Source organism: Lissotriton vulgaris, unplaced genomic scaffold, assembly GCF_964263255.1.
Source record: "Lissotriton vulgaris unplaced genomic scaffold, aLisVul1.2 SCAFFOLD_750, whole genome shotgun sequence".
In the NCBI taxonomy this organism is placed as follows: domain Eukaryota; kingdom Metazoa; phylum Chordata; class Amphibia; order Caudata; family Salamandridae; genus Lissotriton; species Lissotriton vulgaris.
In genome coordinates, this window is record NW_028245030.1 from 655,731 (window position 1) to 677,102 (window position 21,372).

The window sequence follows — 21,372 nt, forward strand, 5'->3', positions numbered from 1 at the left end:
TTTCCCGGCGCACCAAAAGTAACATGTTTTCTGTGACATATCCAGCTTTTCCTCAGAATCCACAGTTATGTGTGGCCAATGCATAAAGGATTATGCGGTAAGTACTGCTCCTTTTCGACAAGATTTGTCTGGTCAGTTGCTGATTGCTTTGCAGAAGCCTTTTAAGCCTGTGGCGCCGGCTACCCTGGCCCGTTGGGTACGTTGGCTTATGTCTGAGGCTGGAATTGATATCTCCATTTTCGGGGCTCATTCCGCTCGGGGTGCCATGGCCTCTAAGGCGTTTACTGTTGGTGTGAGTTTGACAGACATTATGAAGGCCGCTGATTGGTCTTCCGATACTGTGTTTAAAATGTTTTATTTCAAACCCATTGTGGATATTGCTTCTGTTGTGGTGGATCAGCTTTGAACAAGCATAATCTGAGCCTCCTGTCCTGCCATAGAATTAAAAATTTGCAAACATTCGTGACAAGAATTTTCAATTCTATTAAGGACACGGAGGCGAGGATTATCCCACCCAAATGTAGTTTACTGCATGTATCATGTATTTTTCTCATTGCTATGGCATTGTGACATGTTTTTCTTGCACTATTTCCCTACCCTTTGTATTTTACCTTCCATGGTACTGGGATGGTGTATTACGGCTCTGATTTTCTTTTAGGTTCTGACCAGAAGTGAGATCCTTCAGTTTTCTCCTGCCTTGGTTCCGGCTTTTCGCATTCTGGATCTGTGGAGTTCTGCCTGCTCCAGTCTCCTGCTCCTCGGTTTTCTTGGGATGTCGCCTGATGATCTTTCTCCTGTTGCCTTCGGATGTTTCCTCCAGGCTGTTCTTCGGTTCCACGTGAATTGACTTTTCATTGACTTATTTATTTTACTGGACAAAGAAAGAGGAAGTCTTGCCCTCTATGGTTCTTTATATAGGGATATGCTCTCTATGGTTGCCTAAGTGCTCATGGGATTTGTAGTTTTTCGTTTCTTTACTGTGTTCCTATTGGCTGCTGTTTGTAGTAAAGAAATTGAGAAAGCATAATCCTCGCCTCCGTGTCCTTAATAGAATTGAAAATTCTTGTCACGAATTTTTGCAAATTTTTAATTAATACATCGTATAACAAATGTCATTTCCCCAAATAAGGAGAAATAAAAAGGACAAAAATCTGGGACATTGCAAACCATTAGGCCATGTATCGGCACTGCCTAATACCTCCTCCACCAAACCTCTTAGGAGGAGGTATTAGGCAGTGCCGACTGTATGTATATTGTGAACAATAGGTGTGTCTGACTGCTACTCCTAGGGCTGCCTCCCTTCCAAAAGAAAGACAACAGCCATTAGTTCATGTTTTACGAGTCTGCAAAGGCAGGGACATAAATAGAACTTTATATAAAGTCAACTGTGTTAGTTTGTAACATGATCTTTCTGTTGTAGTTTACTTAACTTATCAGTCTGGTACCTTTAATGCAGTTCTAGAGCACATTTCATTTGATGTATGCACTGATAAGGGGAATAAATAAAGTCTTCTCGTGACTTTCCTAATTTTTGTACCGGCGGCGACATTAAAATACAGGTCATGCCAGTTGCAACCCGGTCAGGTGGGCAGAAAGAACTAGTTGCCCTGTCTAAACTGAGACCTAACATGTAGTTCCCTTAATGTAAGAACATTCATCCAATCAAAAGGATGACGAAAAAGCTATGCTATAGGCATGGCTGGCTTTTGGCATGGGCGAGCTGGGCCTAGGCCCAGGGTGCGAGTCTTGAGAGGGAGGGAGCTGTCTGCACTAAGATGATGTTGACAACAGAGTCCATGTCACCTGACTCCACCAGGTTTTAGCAACCTGCTTTCTTCTCTCCCTCACACCCCCTCCTGCCACACAACCCTCGGCTCCTCCACCCCCAACAAACAACTTGGCACCAGCATGACCAGTTAATTTGTGAATGATTCATGTAGTTATTGGAGGTGCAGAGATATATGTGTTTAGAGGCCAGTCACAACTCTGATGTTATCAGCAAGGGACTGATCTGAACACAAAAGTGGCTCCCTGGTGCCTCATTTTAATCATCGACGGCAGCGAGGCCGCCAAATTTCTTTCCACCCAAGGCGCTATCCTAGCAAAGGCCGACTCTGGCTATAGGTAAAGGACAAATACAAGATATGGAAGGAAAGTTATTGACTAACTAGCAAGCAAATGCAAGTAACAAGAATCATACTTGTCAATTTGTAAACACGAAAAAGACGGAGGTTTTGAAAAATAAAGGCGGGTAATTTATTTTCTCTAGTCCCTTATATTGACGGGTTGGTAACTTTCGGTGGGAGAAAACTAAAATATAGCCACATTTGGCTGTCCTCCTTCACCTACTTCACTTCCTCCCCCACCTTCGACCCTCGCACCCCAACACTCCCCCCGTCCCCCACATCCCCCTGTTTTCCTTCACCTAGGCCACTCCCTCCCTTAACCATTGAGCCACCCTTCACTCCGTGCTCAGCTCACCTCTCTCTAGAAACTAAACTTGATTCTCTCATCTCTTCCATTTCCAAGCTTGAAGCATCCATTTCACTCTTAAGTGCTAAGATATTCCCCTCCCCGAATAACCTCCCGAGGAGTTCCTTGCTCCTGCGCCGCAATAAAGCCAATAAAGCCAACCACAGTCTGTCCTCCACAGACATCACCAACTTACTGGCTAGCTACAAGACTACCAATGTCAATTCCCCTTCACTCGCCTCTCCTTACAATTCTACTCAATTTACCATTCAGACCATCTCTTCCGTCAGAACTTACCAGCCTCCCCCTCAACGGGCACCCTCATTCAATAATCTAATCCATATTTTCCTTATCAGTCAAGACACTCACATCACTAAAACAGTTGCGTCAGAGCTTCATTGTATGCTCTATAACTGCAGATCTGCAACCAAACACAAACTGGAAATCTCTGAGACCATCACCCACCACAATCTCAACATGCTCTTTCTCACCTAGTTTAATGACTCCTCTCACACTTCATTTGATCTTTTGATACCTACTGACTATTCTATCCTCAGAAACGACAGAACAGACAAGATAGGGGGAGGTGTTGCGATTAGCTTCAGAAACTCCCTTCAAATCAAGGCCTTTCCCACCATCCTCTTACGCACTTTTGAATGCCTTTCCCTAGAACTCCAATTTCATCAGGGCTCACCCTTCAGGTTCCATGCCATCTACCACCCTCCCGGTAATTGCTCTTCCTTCATGGAGGAACTCATCCACCACATTAGTGACCAATATTCACAAAGCGACAAGCAGATCTTCCTAGGTGATTTTAATCTCCACTGGGGCTCCGTGGAAGACTCGGCTGCCAACAAGCTTGCAACCTTTCTCACAGCTAATGATCATGTCCAACACTGCTCAGAAATTACACACGCCAAGGGCTCAATTCTGGACCTTGTTATTTCGAAATCAGACCAGCTTACCACTGCTCCCACCATCCGTGTAGACTGGTCAGAACATTTCCTCATTCCCGTCCGTTTTCACCTCTTGCACATTATAACTCTCGGCTAACCTAAAAGAGCCTCTACTTGGTGCCGCAACACAAAAAACATTGATCTTGGGACTCTATGTGATTCTGCTATGCGTTCACTTCCTATTCTAGACCCCAATACGGATGTCAACGATCTCACTCCCCATTCGAAATCGACAAGGTTGCTCCACTCCAAAGCAAAAGGGAAAGACCCACCCCTTCAGCTCCTTGGTTCAATTAAGCTCTCTGTGACGAAAGGAAAAACCTTAGAATCTTGGAGAAACATTGGAGAGAATCTCCATCCACCTCCAACCTCTCTCTTTTACTTTCAGCAAGATCCAAATACCACAAGCATATCTTCCAGGGAAAAACATCACATTTCAGATCCCTCCTCGTTTCAGCTAAAAACAGACCCCAAAAACTTTTTGACCTCATCAAAAACCCAAATTGTTCTCCCCAAACCATCAAACCTGAGGCTGCTTCGAAGAAAGCAACTGAGTTTGCTATATTCTTTGATCAAAAGGTAAAATCACTGGTGGAACAGGTCACCCACCCCACCCTCATTGAGGAGCGAAAATCCTTAGTGACGTGGCAGAACTTTGCCGCCATCTCGGAAGATGATCTCCTCAAATGCATTCTCGAAACCAAACCATCCAACCATTCTTCTGACCCCATACCCAGTGCCATCTCCATTGATTTCTATACCAACACTCTCTCCTATTGGACCAGGGTAATTAATCTCTTCCTCAGTCAAGGATCCCTCCCAGTTGTGCTCAAAACAGGACAGGTTACCCCCTTCTAAAAAAAAACTCTGCAGATGCAAACAACCTCAATAACTTCCGCCCTATCACCAATCTCCCTTTTCTTTCAAAGATCACAGAAAAATGCATTGCAAAACAACTTTCCCAACACATTATGGACAATAATCTCCTTGACTGTTCCAGTCTGGCTTTATTCAAAATTGCAGCACTGAAACAGCCCTGCTGCGAGTGATCGATGATGCGCTTCATATATTCGATTCGAGCGAATCGTGTCTAATGATTCTTCTGGACCTCTCTGCAGCCTTTGACACTGTTAATCACAACACCCTCCTTAACACTCCTCAACAGAGAATGGACATGGAAGGCACAGTACTCAAATGGTTTGTGTCATTCTCTCGGACAGATCCCAAATTATCAAGATTGCAAACACTCTCTCGTCTCCACTGGTGGTTGGTCAAGGCGTCCCTCAAGGCTCTATCCTTGCTCCCACTCTGTTTAATCTCTATCTGGAACCACTAGGGAACCTCCTAAGCAAATCTGGAATCCTCTACCATCTCTATGCGGATGACACCCAAATCTACCTCAAGGTGTCTTCCTCTCATGATCTCTCACTACTCAACTCTACTCTCAACTCTATTCACAACTGGATGTTAGTTCACCAACTCATTCTCAATCCCTCCAAAACGGAATTCCTCCTCATATCTAGCTCTCTCTCCCCGCCTCCTGTTCAATACTGGATGGAATCTAGAATACACTTCCTCCTTTGCTCCGTGCCATCACCTCCATCCAGATCTTCAAAGCGGACCTCAAATCTCTTCTATTCCAAAGACACTTTCAGAACTAATTCCTTCCTTCTCAGACCCAGCCAGGAAGTTCTTTAGTCATTGTAAATTTGTCATATATATTTATATTTTTGTTTGTACATTCTGTGCTTGCTGTGTTTCATATTGTGTTCCTTTTGCCTGCGTTGTTTTGATTTTATGGCCTGCTATTTTTGTTTGTTTCCATTTTTGTAACATTGCTCTCATGTAACGTAACTGGTTCTATTGTACAGTGCTCGGACACCTTCGGGTAAAGTCTACGCTTTATAAAAATGCATTAAATAAAATGAAATAAAAGCCAAACAAAGGGAAGCAATGGAGTGACCCGTGGGCCATTGTAAGTATTGACAATGTTCACAGTAGGTCTGTTGATTTAACGCATATTTAAATCTGTGTCTAGGCTAGTTCAAAAAAGAGAACTCCTTGATAAAACTTTTGATCTATCCAAGTCATTCCTTTCTATTTACTTGTCTTTCCTTTTGTTTCTACGGCCTCCGTTTAGTTTCTCTTTTCTTTTTGACAGCTCCCTGAAAGCGAGGCTTGTAACGCTTGTTCCGACAGATGCTTTGGAAACGGCCTCAATCGTAAGGTTCTGATTGGTTGGTGTGATGTGAATGGGCGTTTCCCGGGCTGAATCCGGTTCCTGGTTGTGATACTGTCTGAGGGAGACGTGGAATATTTGCTGCAGTCAGGAGGGCAGCCATGGCGGACCGGAGAGCAGGCGTCCCCCCTGGCGGCACTAATTTGCTCTTCAGCTCTGGGCCCCCCGACCTCAGCTTCAGCGTGCCTTTCATCCCCGTGAGTCGTGCGGGTCTCGTCTCAGGTGAGCCTGGAAAGGCATGGGTAGAAAGGGAGACGGGAGAAGAGATTAGTGAGCGGGGGCAACACATTCATTCAGACCTTATTAATGGGTATCAGTGACGTCCTCGGTGGCTTACCACTGCGGATTTTGTGTCGTACGATTAAGGGTGTTATGGTTAGGCGAGGGGGTGCACCTTTCTGGCTTACTAACATCAAGCTCATTCAGTTGGAGTGAGAGTTTATAGTATTCAGGAACTTTCTATCGATGTAGGGAGAGAAGTCTGGAGCACACTATAGCCGATGGGGTGGACCTTGGAAAACCTAGGGCACTGCGGGACTTGGTGAAGAAAAATGACGCATTTTGAGAGATTAAGAGGTATATGCATAACCACTGGTAGTCTATGGATGCCTATGAGGCGTCAGTGGGTTAGGAGGAAGTTGTTGTCATTGCAGTGGAGGGACTTGAGATCAGGTGCATACATACCAGCGAGTTTTTTTTGGGGGGGGGAGGGGGGGGGCGTTAGTACGACCACTATCTTCAAAAATTTGAAGGAGCTGTTACCTGATGTTTTATAGCTTCTATACTTCACGTGCAAAATTCAATGGAGAGCAACTGTTTTATATTGAACTCGCAACAGATAGAGATGGTGGCAGTATGAGGAAAAGAAGATCTCGGGCCCTCAGCAATTGCCCAGTTCCATAGGTGGTAAGCCTAGGGTTCAAGTTTGTCTCTGTCTTATCTATGGGCCTTGAAGCCAAAGCTGTGTTTTGTAAAAATGCTTAGGTGACAGGAATGTATTTCACCAGAGTTCAGTTGCTATCCCGAATTGATTAATCAATCAATCAAGGAATTTGTAGTGCGTGCTACTCACCCGTTAGGGGGGGGGTCGCTACTGCTCGAACAACCAGGTCTTGAGTTGCTTCCTGAAGGCGAGATGGTCCTGTGTCAGCCGGAGGTGGGTGGGCAGGGAGTTCCATGTCTTGGCTGCCAGGTAGGAGAAGGATCTTCCTTCGGGGTTGGTTTTGCAAATACGTGGGATGGTGGCGAGGCTGGCAGAGTGGAGCTGGCAGGTAGGCGTGTAGAATGTGAGGCGGTTGTTGAGGTACCTTGAGCACGCGTCGTAGGGAGCCTTGTGTGCGTGAGTGAGGAGTCGGAATGTGATTCTCTTGCTGATGGGGAGCCAGTGCAGGTTCTTCAGATGGGCAGAGATATGGCTGTGGCGGGGATGTCCAAGATGAGTCTTGCCGAGGCGTTCTGGACGCGCTGTAGTCTGTTCTGGAGCTTGGCTGTGGTCCAGGCGTAGAGGGTGTTTCTGTAGTCCAGGCGGCCGGTGACGAGGGCCTGGTGACCGCCTTCCTGGTTGCGGTGGGGATCCATCGGAAGATTTTTCGGAGCATGCGCAGGGTGTTGAAACAGGACGATGAGACGGCGTTGACTTGCTTGGTCATCGTAAGGGAAGAGTCCAGGATGAAGCCCAGGTTGCGTGCGTGGTCCGTTGGCTTGGGTGCGGGGCCCAGGGCAGGTGGCCACCAGGAGTCGTCCTAGGCGGAGGGCGAGGGTCCAAGGATGAGGACTTACGTTTTGTCTGAGTTCAGCTTCAGACGGCTGAGCTTCATCCATTCCGCGACGTCCTTCATTCCTTCTTGGAGGCTGGCTCTGGCGGTGACGGGGTCATTGGTGAGGGAGAGTATCAACTGTGTGTCGTCGGCATAGGAGATGAGGTTGAGGTTGTGTTTGCGTGCGATGGCTGAAAGGGGGCTCATGTAGACGTTGAAGAGGGTGGGGCTGAGCGAGGATCCTTGTGGGACGCCACAGATGACTTCGGTAGCTGCTGACCGAAACGGGGGGAGGCAGACTCTCTGGGTTCTGCCGGCGAGGAACAAGATAATCCATTCTAAGGCCGCGCCTTGGATTCCGGTGTCGCTGAGGCGTTGTATCAGGGTGTGGTGACATACCGTGTCGAAGGCTGCTGAGAGGTCCAGGAGGATGAGTGCGGCGTTTTCCCCGTTGTCGAGCATAGACCTGATGTCGTTGGTGGCTGCGATGAGGGCGGTCTCGGTGCTGTGGTTGGCTCGAAAGCCGGACTGTGATGGGTCGAGGGATCCGTTTGTCTCGAGGAAGGCGGAGAGTTGTTTGTTGACAGTCTTCTCGATGACTTTGGCAGGAAACGGGAGGAGCGAGATGGGTCGGAAGTTCTTGAGGTCCGTGGGGTCCGCGGTGGGTTTTTTCAGGAGGGCGCTGAGTTCGGCATGCCTCCAGCTCTCTGGGAAGGTGGCTGATGCGAAGGAGCCGTTGATGACGTTGCAGAGTTGTGGTGCGATGATGGAGTCGGCTTGGTTGAAGATGTGGTGTGGGCATGGGTCGATAGGGGAGCCGGAGTGGATGGTGTTCATAGTGCGTGCGGTGTCTTCGGTGCTGACCGGGTTCCAGGTGCAGAGGGTGGCGGTTGGGTGCGCTGGTTCGGTGGTTGGGTCGTTGGTCTGTGCGCCGAAGCTGTCGTGTATGTTGGCGATCTTGCGGTGAAAGAACGAGGCGAGTGAATCGCAGAGGTCTTGCGAAGGTGTAATGTCGTTGTTGCTGACGCTGGGTTTGGAGAGCTCTTTGACGATGTTGAAGAGTTCCTTGCTGTTGTGGGTGATGTTGTCCAGGCGCTGTTTGTAGGTGGTTCTCTTGGCGGTCCGGATCAGTTGGTGGTGCTTGCAGGTGGCATTCTTGAGGGCTGTCATGTTCTCTGTTGTCTGGTTCTGGCGCCAGGATTTCTTCAGGGAGCGGCATGGTTTTTTGGAGTTTATGAGGTCGTCCGTGAACCATGAGGCGTTCTTGCTGTGGGGCCCGCTGGGTGGTTTCTTCAGTGGTGCGAGTTTGTCGGCGCAGTTGGTGATCCACTGTGCGCGGTTGCGAGCTGCTTCGGTGGGGTCCGTCGTGATGGTGGGAGAGTTCTGGCTGAGGGAGGTGGTGAGCTGGTCTTCGGTGATCTTGCTCCAGCATCTGCGGGGGGCTTGTTGCGGGTGGTGGTGGGTAGTGGTTTTCTTGAAGGTGAAGTGGACGCAGCTGTGGTCTATCCAGTGGAGTCCGGTGGAGTGGCTGAAGGAGATGTGCTTGCTGGAGGAGAAGACTGGGTCAGGCGTGTGGCCGGCGTAGTGAATGAGGGTGTTCACCAGTTGCTTGAGTCCGAGGTTTGCGAGGTTGTCCAGCAGGGTGGTGCTATTGATGTCATTGTTGTACTGCAGGTGGAAGTTGAGGTCTCCTAAGAGGATGTAGTCTGGGAAGGCGAGGGCTTGCGAAGTCTGCGATGTCTTCGCTGAATTGAGTGCGTGGGCCTGGGGGTCTGTAGATTAGGGTGCCTCTGAGGGTAGTCTTGGGGTCGGTGTGAATCTGGAAGTGCAGGTGTTCGGCGGTGGTGAGGGTGTCATCTGAGTTGGTGGTGATGCGGATGGTCTGTCTGTGGACGATGGCGATGCCTCCTCCAGTTTGGTTGATGCGGTCCCTCCGGGTGATCTTGTAGCCCTCCGGGATGGCTATGGCGATGTCGGGGGCTGAGGAGGCGTTCATCCAGGTTTCCGAGAGGAAGGCGACGTCCGGTGCTGTTGTGTCTAGGAGGTTCCAGAGTTCAACTGCGTGCTTGTGGACGGAGCGGGTGTCGAGCACAAAGCACTTGAGGTGATTCTTGCTGGTGGTAGGTTTGGCGGGTGCTGGTCCTGTGCAGACGCAGATGAATTTGCACTCCTGGCAAGTGAAGGGTCCGTGGGTGCGTTTCGGGGTGGCCAGGTAGCAGGTGGGGTTCCGGCCGGTGTTTAGTGCGTGGAGGGTGATTCAGAAAAGGGGGTGGTGATGAACAGAGTGCCTGAATTAAGCAGACCACTCTTACCCAGTCCAAACATCAGGGCTTGATCCATCACCGTTTTTCAGCTCACTGCACCATCCCAGCTCAGAACTTGGCTATATGCAAATTAGTCTGACCCTGGCCCAGTGCATCATGGGAACAGGGCAGACCAAACTACCAAGCCAATTCTTATACTGGGAAGGAAACAAGCTACCGGGGACTGGTTTCTGGCATTTCAGCCGTCTTCGGCCCGGCTTGCTTGAATCCTGATGGACCCCCTGGTCCCCCTGGTCCTCACCTCCCAGATAATCGATACGATAAAGAGGAGCTCCTCAGCCTTCGCAACAAATACCTAAAGGTATGTGAGCACAGTATTGATCTCAGTATGCGTAGTCCTACAAATCCTTGCGAACACTGTGGCTTCATCTTCAATAAACATCCCAAAGCAAGTAAGCCCAACGGCAACGCCCAACCAGAGCACAGTAGGAAAATCAGTGGTGCTCTGCTTAATTGTCGCTCCCTCAAAAAGCATAAACTAGAAGTATTTGGCCTTATAACAGACAACAAATGGGACATACTATGCCTCACTGAAACTTGGCTGGACGAAGACTCAGACCCTGAAGTCAGGGAGGCCCTGCCCCCTGGATATGCAATTTGCAGGCAGGATAGACCTAAGGGAAGGGGAGGTGGCATTGCCATAATCTATAGAATGAATATGACATGCTCCCTCGAACCAGCTAATATAACAGATAGCGAAACTGGAGCCTTCTCCATCGGTATCGACAAAAATACGGTCATTAAAGGCCTACTAATCTATAGACCCCCGGGAGGTAGCAGAAACTTCGCGGAAAGTCTCCTCCAGAACGTCACCCCATCGGCTATGAGATACAGGAAGTTCCTTGTACTAGGGGATCTTAATCTCCACTTCGAAGACCTCAACAATTCAGCTGCTCAAGAATTGCGCCAAGAGCTGCAAACCTTACAATTAGAAACTGCCTCCCTCCTCCCGACTCATCGTCAGGGGCACCTACTTGACCCCATTTTTAATAATTTGGAGGATCTGAAGCAGGACATTCCCATTCCTTTGCTGTGGACCGATCACTTCCTAGTCCCCTTTCACTTCCTAGTCATGACTCACCATAATAAAACTCACCATAGCGCCAATAAACAACAAAGGAAATGGGCCAGTTTCTCCATGGACTCTTTTGAACATCACTTCCTACTAAACGGTTCCCCCGCAGACTTAGGAGTGGACGTTGACAGGGCTTGCATGGCCCTGGACGGACACATCACTAAAGCCCTGGACATCACTGCCCCTTGGGCCAATAAGGGCCCGGAGCGACAAACTAAAACTGCACCTTGGTTCAGCACAGCTCTTAGAGAAACCAAGGCAGCCTGTAAGAGGCTCGAACGCGCCTGGAGAAAGAACTACTCACCAGAGGCAAGAGATGTATACAAAGCTAGCATAAAAGAATACCACTTCCAAATTAGAAAAACTAAAGCGACCTTCTACGCTGATCGAATAGATAGTGCTAACTGCTCATCCAAGGAACTCTTTAGGATCTATAAAGAGATTACTACACCTCCCCCCGCTTTAGAGCAGGCCGACACCTCAGCACAATCCTGTAACGCCATCGCGGAATTTTTCCACAAAAAAGTACGCGACATTTACAACAGCTTCCCTGATGATGCCAGAACTGGCTCTAACCTTCTTCCTCCTCAGGAAGAAGCAACTTGGGAGGCAAAGATCGAAGACTGCCTCACAGTATACCAGGTTCCGTCGGAGGACCTCCTGATAGCCACTGCTAAAGGAATTAAATCAGGCTCCCCGCACGATCCTGCCCCTGCCAAATTCCTGGCCAGCGCCATGACTCTTCTGGCACCTTATGTTGGCCACATATTGTCTACCTCTTTTAACACTGGCAAGGTCCCTCACGGGTGGAAACAGGCAGTCGTACTGCCTCTTAAGAAAAAACCCAACATCAGTGCGTCCCAGCTTAGCAACCTACGCCCCATTTCGCTTCTACCCTTCTTCTCTAAACTGGCGGAAAAGCTGGTTAACCAACAACTCTCAGCACACATAGAGTCCAGAGGCCTCCTGCATACCAACCAATCGGGCTTCCGGGCCCGCCACTCCACAGAATCAGCCCTCCTTTTTTCGACTGAGGCACTGAGGAAGCACGTGGACGCCGGTCATGTGGCAGCACTAGTGCTCCTGGACCTCAGTGCAGCCTTCGACACTGTAGCACATCATACGTTGCTACAGTGTCTGAAGAAAGGAGGGGTGACAGGCATGGCCTGGTTATGGCTGGAATCTTTTCTCACCAACCGTAGCTTCTCGGTGGAGCAAGGAGGAGCACGCTCCGACACCTTTGACCTCAGTCAAGGAGTGCCGCAGGGCTCAAGTCTCAGTCCAACCCTTTTTAATTTATATGTCACCCCCGTGGCTATTACTGCGGAACGCTACGGGGTGGAAGTAGTGACATACGCAGACGACACACAGTTGGTGGTCGCTCTGACCCAACCTGCTGAACAAGCCGCCGCGAACTTCTCAGCATGCCTCCAGGAGTTGGCTGGATGGATGGCGAAAAACTGCCTCCGTCTTAACGGTGACAAGACTGAGGTGCTGATTGTTGGAAAACCCCCCTCAGTCTGGTCATCTGCCTGGTGGCCGCAGACCTTGGGGCCCCTCCCTTCCCCTAGTGATCAGGTCAAGAATCTTGGAGTATGGGTGGACTCAAAATTGGACTACGACTACCATACCAGACGGGTAGCTGGTACGTGCTTCTCGATTCTACGGAAACTCCGCAAAACCATCGACCTGCTCCCAGAATCATCTAGGAAGACCCTGGTCCACGCCCTTGTCACGTCAAGACTGGACTATGGCAATGCCCTGTATCTAGGTGCCAACGCCACTAGTCGGCGGCGACTGCAGACAATTCAGAATGCTGCCGCTCGCCTGGTCCTCCGGCTGCCCAGAAGAGCCGCCTCAAAAAAATCCCTACAAACACTACATTGGCTTCCGATCAAGGAAAGAATCGATTTCAAAGTCCTTTGTATTGGTCACAGGATCGTACATGGCAAGGGCCCGGCCTTCCTTCGAAACCTTCTCTGCCCCTATACGCCCACCCGACAACTCCGCTCGTTAGGAGCAGGCCTTCTCGCTGTCCCCAGACACAAGAAAGCCAGAATGGGAGGAAGATCCTTTCGTACTTTGGCGGCACACAAATGGAACTCTCTCCCCCTGAGCTTAAGAGTGGAAACATCGGAGCTCATCTTCCGCAGGAAACTTAAAACATTCCTCTTTCCTAAAGACTAGCCCGTCTTGTTCTGACTGACGGAGTAGCTGGCTCTTCTGACAGCGCGGGGACACACTGACAGTGTAACCAGGCGCTTTACAAATTCAGAAATAAATAAATAAACAATGAGCTAGGGACTCACATCTGAGTATACCCTTCCACGCTTATGGTGGACAAAAATGATTCAGAAAAGGGGGTGGTGATGAACAGAGTGCCTGAATTAAGCAGACCACTCTTACCCAGTCCAAACATCAGGGCTTGATCCATCACCGTTTTTCAGCTCACTGCACCATCCCAGCTCAGAACTTGGCTATATGCAAATTAGTCTGACCCTGGCCCAGTGCATCATGGGAACAGGGCAGACCAAACTACCAAGCCAATTCTTATACTGGGAAGGAAACAAGCGTGGAGGGTGGCCGCATCGTAGGTTCGTCCGGTACGTTAGCATCTTCGAGGTCCAGGGTTTCTGGCGCTGGGCGCGGTCCAGGCGCGGATGGGCGCAGACGGGCTTGCCTTTGGCGCGCCTTCGGCGCACAATCGGCGCGCCCGCTGTGTGCGCCCGCTGCGCGGACGCTCTGAGGAAGTCATTAATAAGGAGCCGGGAGGGAGGAGCAGCTGGGTGGCGGAAGCGGGGCGGCGAATGGGCTGGCGGGTGCGGGGCCGCAGGGAGGCAGCGGCGGGAAGAGTCTGGGGCGGGCAGATCAGCGGCGGCTGGGTCGTCAGAAGCGGCAAAATACTGGAAGCGTGGAGGCTAACTGGCAGGTAGCAAGCAGGCAGCAGTGGGGGCGGCCTAGCCTGGTGACAGGCTCAGCGGTCGCTCCCTACTCCGGGATCGCGGTCCCCTTAATTAAGGAGCCGGGAGGGAGGAGCAGCTGGGTGGCAGGAGCGGGGCGGCGAATGGGCTGGTGGGGGGCGCGGTCGCAGGGAGGCAGCGGCGGGAAGAGTCTGGGGCGGGCGGATCAGCGGCGGCTGGGTCGTCCGAAGCGGCAAAATACTGGAAGCGTGGAGGCTAACTGGCAGGTAGCAGGCAGGCAGCAGTGGGGGCGAACTAGCCTGGTCACGGTCAGTCCTTTGTCCGGGCCTGTGATCTAAATTAAAATCATTTAAAATTCCTAATGCAATCTGAGAGTTTTTTAAATGTTATTATTTTATTTGACCCATTTCAATAATACAATACAGACAAATCATTAACATAAAAACATAGCAGAAATAAAATCAATTCCTATAAAATATAATAACGCTGAAAAGATAGTCATAATCATCATAAACGTTCCTTCCGATCAAAGTTTAATTGATACTCCATCATGACGGCAGGTCACAACAAACAATCAGATCTTACAATACTGACTGATCGATACGTGTAATTTTCATAATACAGCAAGGTCATTCTTTCAATATCGCCACTGCATTTAGCAGTTGCATCACTTTTTTTTCGTCTTATGCATACATCCTTGAGGTACGGCATTTATGTCATTTGTGTCTGTGGATTTCCCTCTGCCAATGGAGGTGTTACTGTTTGCACTGAGGTTCGAGTCTCAATGTAAGTGGCATATAGGCTTCAAAAGTTATTTGGGCGATTTCTAGGGGGGAGGAGTTCACTGTAGGTTTCCGTTTGCGTGTTCCAATACAACATAACCCTGGACCATTGTTTCAATGAGGGGGGGCCTCTGGACCAATGAATCGCCAATACTCGCTTGGCGACCAGGAGTGCCATGTCTACCAAGCGCCAAATGGGTTTCTGTCTTTTTTTTTTAATAACCTAGGAGTGCTAGTAGCGGGTCTGGGCTTAGGTCTACCTGCGTTATCGCCTATAGTTATGCAAAGATCTGTATACAGTAGTTTGCTATTGGTGGGAAGAGCCATGATTGGTGTAGGAAATCAACCTCTGGGGCTCTGCAGTGGTCACAGTCAGGCGCATCGCGGAGCCCGTATTTGTGAAGGCGTGTTGGTATATAATCCGGTTAAAAAATTTAAATTGTATAAGCCTATGGCGGACATTGAGCGAGATACGTTTAGTAGCCTCGCAGCAGTACCTCCACATGGCCTTATCTATGGCCAATTCCAAGTCCGCTTGCCATTCCAGCCGGGCCTTATTGTGTCGGTCTCTGTACAGCTCCTGTGTCTGGGAGTATATCCTTGCTACTATGCGTTTAGGGGATGTTGCCTGAATCAATGCGGAAAATGAGTGCACCTCCGGAGGTTCCAGCATCTCGTCGCCTAGTATTTGTCTAGCAATGCAATCTGAGAGTTGTAGACTCTGTTCTGTGGCTGCTTAAGTCATGTCTAATTAGTATGTTGGTAGTAAAATACCAGATTCACTTTAGCATTCTCTAGATTCCAGTCCAAAGAATTTGTCTTCCACGAGCACCCATAGACAGTAATATTTTTCTCAAATCTAGTATTTTCAGTGATATGACCGCCGAAGGCCCTGATTTAATATTAAAATCAGAGCTTTGGACTATACCAATTCTCGCCGAATGGCAATATTTTTCTCCATGTGTTCCCCATACCTGGCATCTCACGCAGTTTGGTGCTTACTTTCACTCCATGTTAAAGAGCAGTTGATGTTTCAGCACCAGGCTAATGTGCTGCATAGCTAAATACATATAAGGTCCCAAAGGTGAGACCAATTGCATTGCAAATGCTTGTGTTCTTGGTAAGCAAACAGTTTTTCTCTTGCAATCATACAGCTGCACTGTCTGGTAGGTTCGACCTAAGAACATTATGCTTCAGAATCTAAAACAAACAAAATAATAGCCTCAAGTGTAACATTTTGAATGAATAAATGGTGTAAAAATTCACATTTTGTGACTATCAACATATATTTGGTGTAAAACAAGCCGGATGGGTACCTTTGTTCAACTATGGTTTTCAAATTACTTTGTGAACTAGCCCCTTCGCTGCGGGGGTAATTCCCCCGCTGTGCTGGGGGGGAGGGGGGCGCTCACAGCGCCCGCATGTTCATGACGAGCTGAGCTCGTCATGAGCTACAGTGCTCCTGTGCTCATGACGAGCTCAGTTCGTCACAGGTGCATTGGCTCCTGTGGAACGCTGAGCACAGCAGCGGAATTCTCCCCGCACCTGAGCGTTCCACGGCCCATGACGAGCTGAGCTCGTCATGAGCACCGTGCCGAGCATGGAAAAGGCTAGACCATTTGTACATACTCGTTTTACAGTGCTGGACTAGCGTTAATTAAAATAAGATTCTGAGGTATTAGACAAAAAGGAGTCAGTGTTCAGCCCATACAAAGAGACTGAATAACAGTAATTATAGCTGTCTGTGGACTTCAATTAACTTGTTTCATTCTTGCCCTTACACAACTGAGCAATCTTTTATGAAATACTGTTGCTGCAAAGAAAATGTCTTGGTATCATAGAAACAGCACTTTATTTACATCTTGAAATAGTGCTTTATGTGGTTATCTGTCAACTGCCATGTACTGCATGTCACGAGTGATCTGAAGACATAGACTTGTATCCTTTGGGAACATGCATTTGAGGGTGTGGGTTCGGCCACTGAGCACTATTTGTGTTTGGAGGCATTAGAGACAGCCCATTAGGGTAATTAGATAGTTCAAGATCACCATTAAAGGTGAGCACGAGCACATGCGTAGGCCTCTTTGGAGGTGGCTATATTATGTTTTGGAGCTATTTGTTGGAGCACATACATTTGCCTAAGGAGGATGTGGTGACGACATGGGGGTATATGAAAATCTGACGAATGAAATGTCAAAACAAGTGTTAGTAGGGTTTATACTCGATGAAGGTCCCACATCTCCTCGGACTCCACAGTTAAGGACACATAGCACAATCTTCTTGTGATTGGGTACCTCTCTTGTATGGCGGGCAGGGTGGTTTCATGCAGAACACAAAAACAATCAGCCATGACTCTATGCAGTCTCTAGAAATATTAGGCTTTTGGAGATTTCCAACTGGTAGGCATGTAGATTACAAAGTCTGGGTCACAACTCCAGTATGTGCAAATATAATTTGCTTTCAGGACAATTAGTTTTGTAGATGCTGAAGCTCTCGCCTTATGTAGTTGTTTAGCAGCCTAGCATTTAGAAAGCAAGCAAGAAATAACTATCAATAGCTCTGTTGGATAATTATATCTTCACAGTGCTTTTACCTTGGCTTTACTCCCTCTATATAGGAATGAGCTTTTCACCCCAAATTACCAAACAGTGTATTCATTTCTCAAGTGCCCACCTTTCTGCCTGACTTTTTACGTCCCTTGTGTCTCAAATAAGATGCAGACTAAAGGTAACTAAAAGTAATTTTTGCACCCATATATCTTGTGTTCCCTATTCTCGTTTTGAAATAAACACGCTAATGCCTAAAGCCAAGTGATCAATACATGTGTTTTGATTCTTCCTTGAAGGGATGACTCGTTGGTATTATCTGAGTAGAAATGGAATTGGTTTTAGAAGTGCATAGTTAGTTTAAACGTTGCCTTTACTGTTTTTGTGTAGCTTGAGTCTGGACTTTCAAAAAGCATCATGGTTCTTTTTGGTCTATTTTACTGAGATGGAGGCCTAAAAAATACCGTGTTGGTAGAAAAATGTCTTCATTGCTTCTGTAAAGTAGCAAAAAACTGAAAATCTAAACGAAAACTGTCCAAAAATCATATACCATAATGTGTTTGGTAATGTAAAAGAATTCCTTTCTAACCATCCTAGTAAAAAGTGTAAAATATTTGCTGCATTATGCACAAAATCTTGTCTTATTTGTTCTAGATGCCCACCATAGATAAGCGGTCAGCGCATGTCTTGCCTAATTCCATGTTCATTAATCTCCCTCTGCAAATTCATGTTGACTCCCTCAGCAAGGTCAGTAGCTGGAAGCAGGACTGGAGCACCCATCTCCAATTGTTCTGGCTTCCATTTAATGTCTGGGGCATCTTCAAAGCTTTACACAGCCTTATAGTCCACTGTGCTTTGTCATTAAGTGATACCAATGCAGCTGCAACTTACAGCACCCCTGAACTCGCTACAGCTTGAAAGTAGGGGAATACTACACAGTCCAAGGACCGTTTGCTAGAAAATGTTCTCTGTGTAACTATCTCCAGAACAACTTACCAACTCTCATTCAGAAAGAAGTTCAAAGCACACCTTTGCTGGATGTACCTTGCGGCCACATCCTTGATGAAAATCAACAAGTCGAATCAAATACAGTTTTTCCATGGCCTGCATTCATTTATAGCCTAGGGTGTTCATCAAGGCTTTGGCACATTGACAATGGCACATCAGACAGTGACTTAACATTATTTGTTAAAATAGATAAGCTTCCATTTGACACACTTCTCTTTCCACCCAATGTCTCCACTGCACTGTAGATTGGTTCTTCCTGAACCCCCTTGTCTATTATACTGATTGAACCAGCTAGTGCCCATCTAACTCTCCTCTGTCACTTCAGCAAACTTCATCTGTCTTAACTTAATGCCCCAAAGATTCTTGCATTCTGCAACCAGTTTAGTTAAACCTAATAATTTTCACTTGATATCTTGACTGTTTGTTATATCTGCATTAATACATCTTTCACCACTGACAATTTCTACCTCACCCTGTGCAGTCAATCATGGCTCTTTTCTACTGAATTCCTCAACACCTTCATGCTGGATGATTGGTGTCTTTGAGATTCTGACCATGTGTTGGCTCGACTGACTTAGATCGACAACTTTCTGGTTTGACGCTTTATCCTGCTTGCATGTCTTATTAACCATACCTTCAACCAAATAAATTCCTACTTCCACACCCACTAGTCAGCCTGACTTGGCCTCCTTCCACTCTTGAGACTTCTCTTTTGGGGATTTTCAATTTTTGGGAGGATTGCATTCTTTCCCATTTGGTACGCGAAGAATTCCATGAAGGGTCAAATGAAAATAAATGGCACATCCAGTAGGTACAGTTTAGCTACTGTGTTAATTCAAAATGGATAGTTTTCTGGTTTGAGTTCAGTAACTTTTAAACTCTCAGAAGTTATTTTTTAAATAGCTTTTTATTAACGTTTTTGTGATGTTATAAGTACAAGTAAGACTATGCTCTCTAAGGGGCCCGACTGTGGGGGTGGGGGGCGGCAGTCTAATGACCTGACCTATCACAATAAGGGTGGTCAAACCGCCATTGCCCTGCGCAGGAGGCCGCAATAGGCTTGGCAGGACCGGCGCGGTCCCGCCTAAAATATTACGAGTTTCCTCTCCGCTGGCATTGTCATGGAGGTTCCTACTCCATGAACACCATGGAGGAGAGGAAACAAAGGGGGCCCTGTAAGGCCCTCTGTGCCGTCTCCGCATGGGGATGCATGCAGGAGTCACCCCTATGTGCATGCACCCCAGTTCCACCACAGCAAGGACATTCCTATTGCGGTGCCCATTTTCCGAGGCACTGTTGTGAGAACGCCAAGAACCAGCATGCCAGACAAGAGGAAACTCCTCATCTGGTGGGTTGTCAGACCACGGTTTTGGCAGGGCGGACCTAGTGCCACACCGCAAAAATTCGTAATCAGGCCCTTATTGTGATGGTAATGAACACACACTATGTAGTCATGCTTGAACGCACACCGGGTTGTGTAATGTGGGTAAATTGTTCCGCCACAGCTTGCTGCTCTGAAGACGAATGGTGACTTTATAGTTTAACAGTGCTTTGACAAAGTGTTACTGGATAGTTTCAAGGGTTGGTCTATTCTACATGCTGGCACCGGGCTACAGTTGTAATCTTTTCTTTGGTTCAATTAGTTCAAAAGTTGTGATCTATCTGAGCTTAAATCAACACTATTTTAAATAAGAAGAACTTCTGTATGGCTGCTGAGGTGTATGTAAGTTATGGTATTAAGGCACATCTATTTTGAAATAAGATTCAGGTGTCTGGTAAGATGAATGAGTCTACTCACGGCTCTGTTTTGTTTCTGCATACTGTTGCACCTAAGCCGGTTTTCTGTGTTCTCAATTTATGACTGTTAGGCTCGAAACCACTGAATTCTGGATTATGCATTCAGCTAAATAGGATGGATTGTTGTTTCTGATAACATGAAGGAGCAACTTCCAGAACTCTGTTTAAGCAGTGGGTTGAAACACCACTGCATCAGCCTTTTTCTTTAGATTGGCTATTCTTGGCTTCGATCAATAGGGTCCCAACCTGGACAAGAGACTGCACAAAATGCTTTTTTTAATGAAACAATAAAATATGATCTACAGAGTCTGAAATGGAGGGATGACCCCACCAATTGCTGTACACCTTTGTAAAGTAAGGACTTAAGGCTAGAAATGTACAAATCAGGCAGGTACTTGCTGCTATAACCTGTCTCATGAGGAATTCTTACTTCTAATAGTTACTTGTAAGTGTTATCTATTGATATTCCAAATTAACAAAAGTACATGAATGAGTATTAGGAAAAGCCTTTTCGATGGATTAACCATGTTCAATACCTTAATTTGCTCTTATATGTTGTCTTTCAGACGATGTTACAGAAGTCGGAGAGGAGGACAGCTTCTTGGGTCAGACCTCTATTGCCAGCACCCATGCACCACCAACGTTTAGCTACTTCTCCCAGGCACCTGGCAACAATGACCCTTTTGCAAGTATTGGTCAGCCACCTTTGGTGACAGCAGGGCCATCTGTAACAAACCCACCTTTCTCTAAAGCTCCCACATCTATGGCTGCTGCATCATTCAATGGACAGAGTATGCCTCCATCACAAGTTCCCAGCATGCCACCTACATTGGGTGGGCCTTCAGTTCCTCAGCTAGGGACTGGCACTTATTCAACTGTATCCCAGAGCTTTCCCCAAAATGTACCTCCCTCCTCTACAGGGGCAACCCAGCATGGGTATAATCCCTATCGCCACACGAATCTGAGCAGCCGGACCAACCCTTATATAACTCCTCCACAGCTCCAACATGGACAGGTGCCTGGCCATGTGCCCAGCCATCCCTCACAACCGCCAACCTTTTCAGCACCCAGCCAAATGTACCACAGCGCTCCTGCTTCAGTGCCACAGGTAATAAATCTTTTTATGGCAGACCCGTGCCTTCATAGCCATTGTTTTACTATATTTGCAGTGCACCTCTTTTGAAAAAACATTTTTACCTTACAAAAAGAAGGGATATTATTCCAGTAGAAAACGTTGAGTATGTTGATTATGTCAAAAGATCGCAGGTAAAAAGTGGTCATATATTGTATGTTAAGCAGCTAGTCGCAGGTATGAACTATTGCCACTCATGCCAGAACTAATACTGTAGATGAGACACAGTCTCGGCCATTAGGAATTAACAGTTTTTCATATTGTGCCCGAAGTCAAGATGGTTTGTGATCTTCATAGATGAAAACGGAGCTTAGTTCCTTGGTTTAATATGACCTAAACTTAAAAAGCTAAAATTCCTGTCTC

General features: G+C 47.4%; 1 protein-coding gene across 1 annotated transcript in view; it reads left to right on the forward strand.

Annotated features, from left to right (window-relative positions):
• Positions 1-5,704: 5,704 nt before the first annotated feature.
• The window catches only part of LOC147666659 (SEC23-interacting protein-like), a 257,834-nt gene continuing 242,166 nt past the window's right edge, over positions 5,705-21,372 (forward strand). Inside the window, exons 1-2 of the mRNA XM_086948989.1 lie at positions 5,705-5,889; positions 20,444-20,985. Coding sequence (XP_086805115.1) covers positions 5,769-5,889; positions 20,444-20,985 — 663 coding nt within the window. The 5' untranslated portion in view covers positions 5,705-5,768. The remainder of the gene's footprint in view (positions 5,890-20,443; positions 20,986-21,372) is intronic.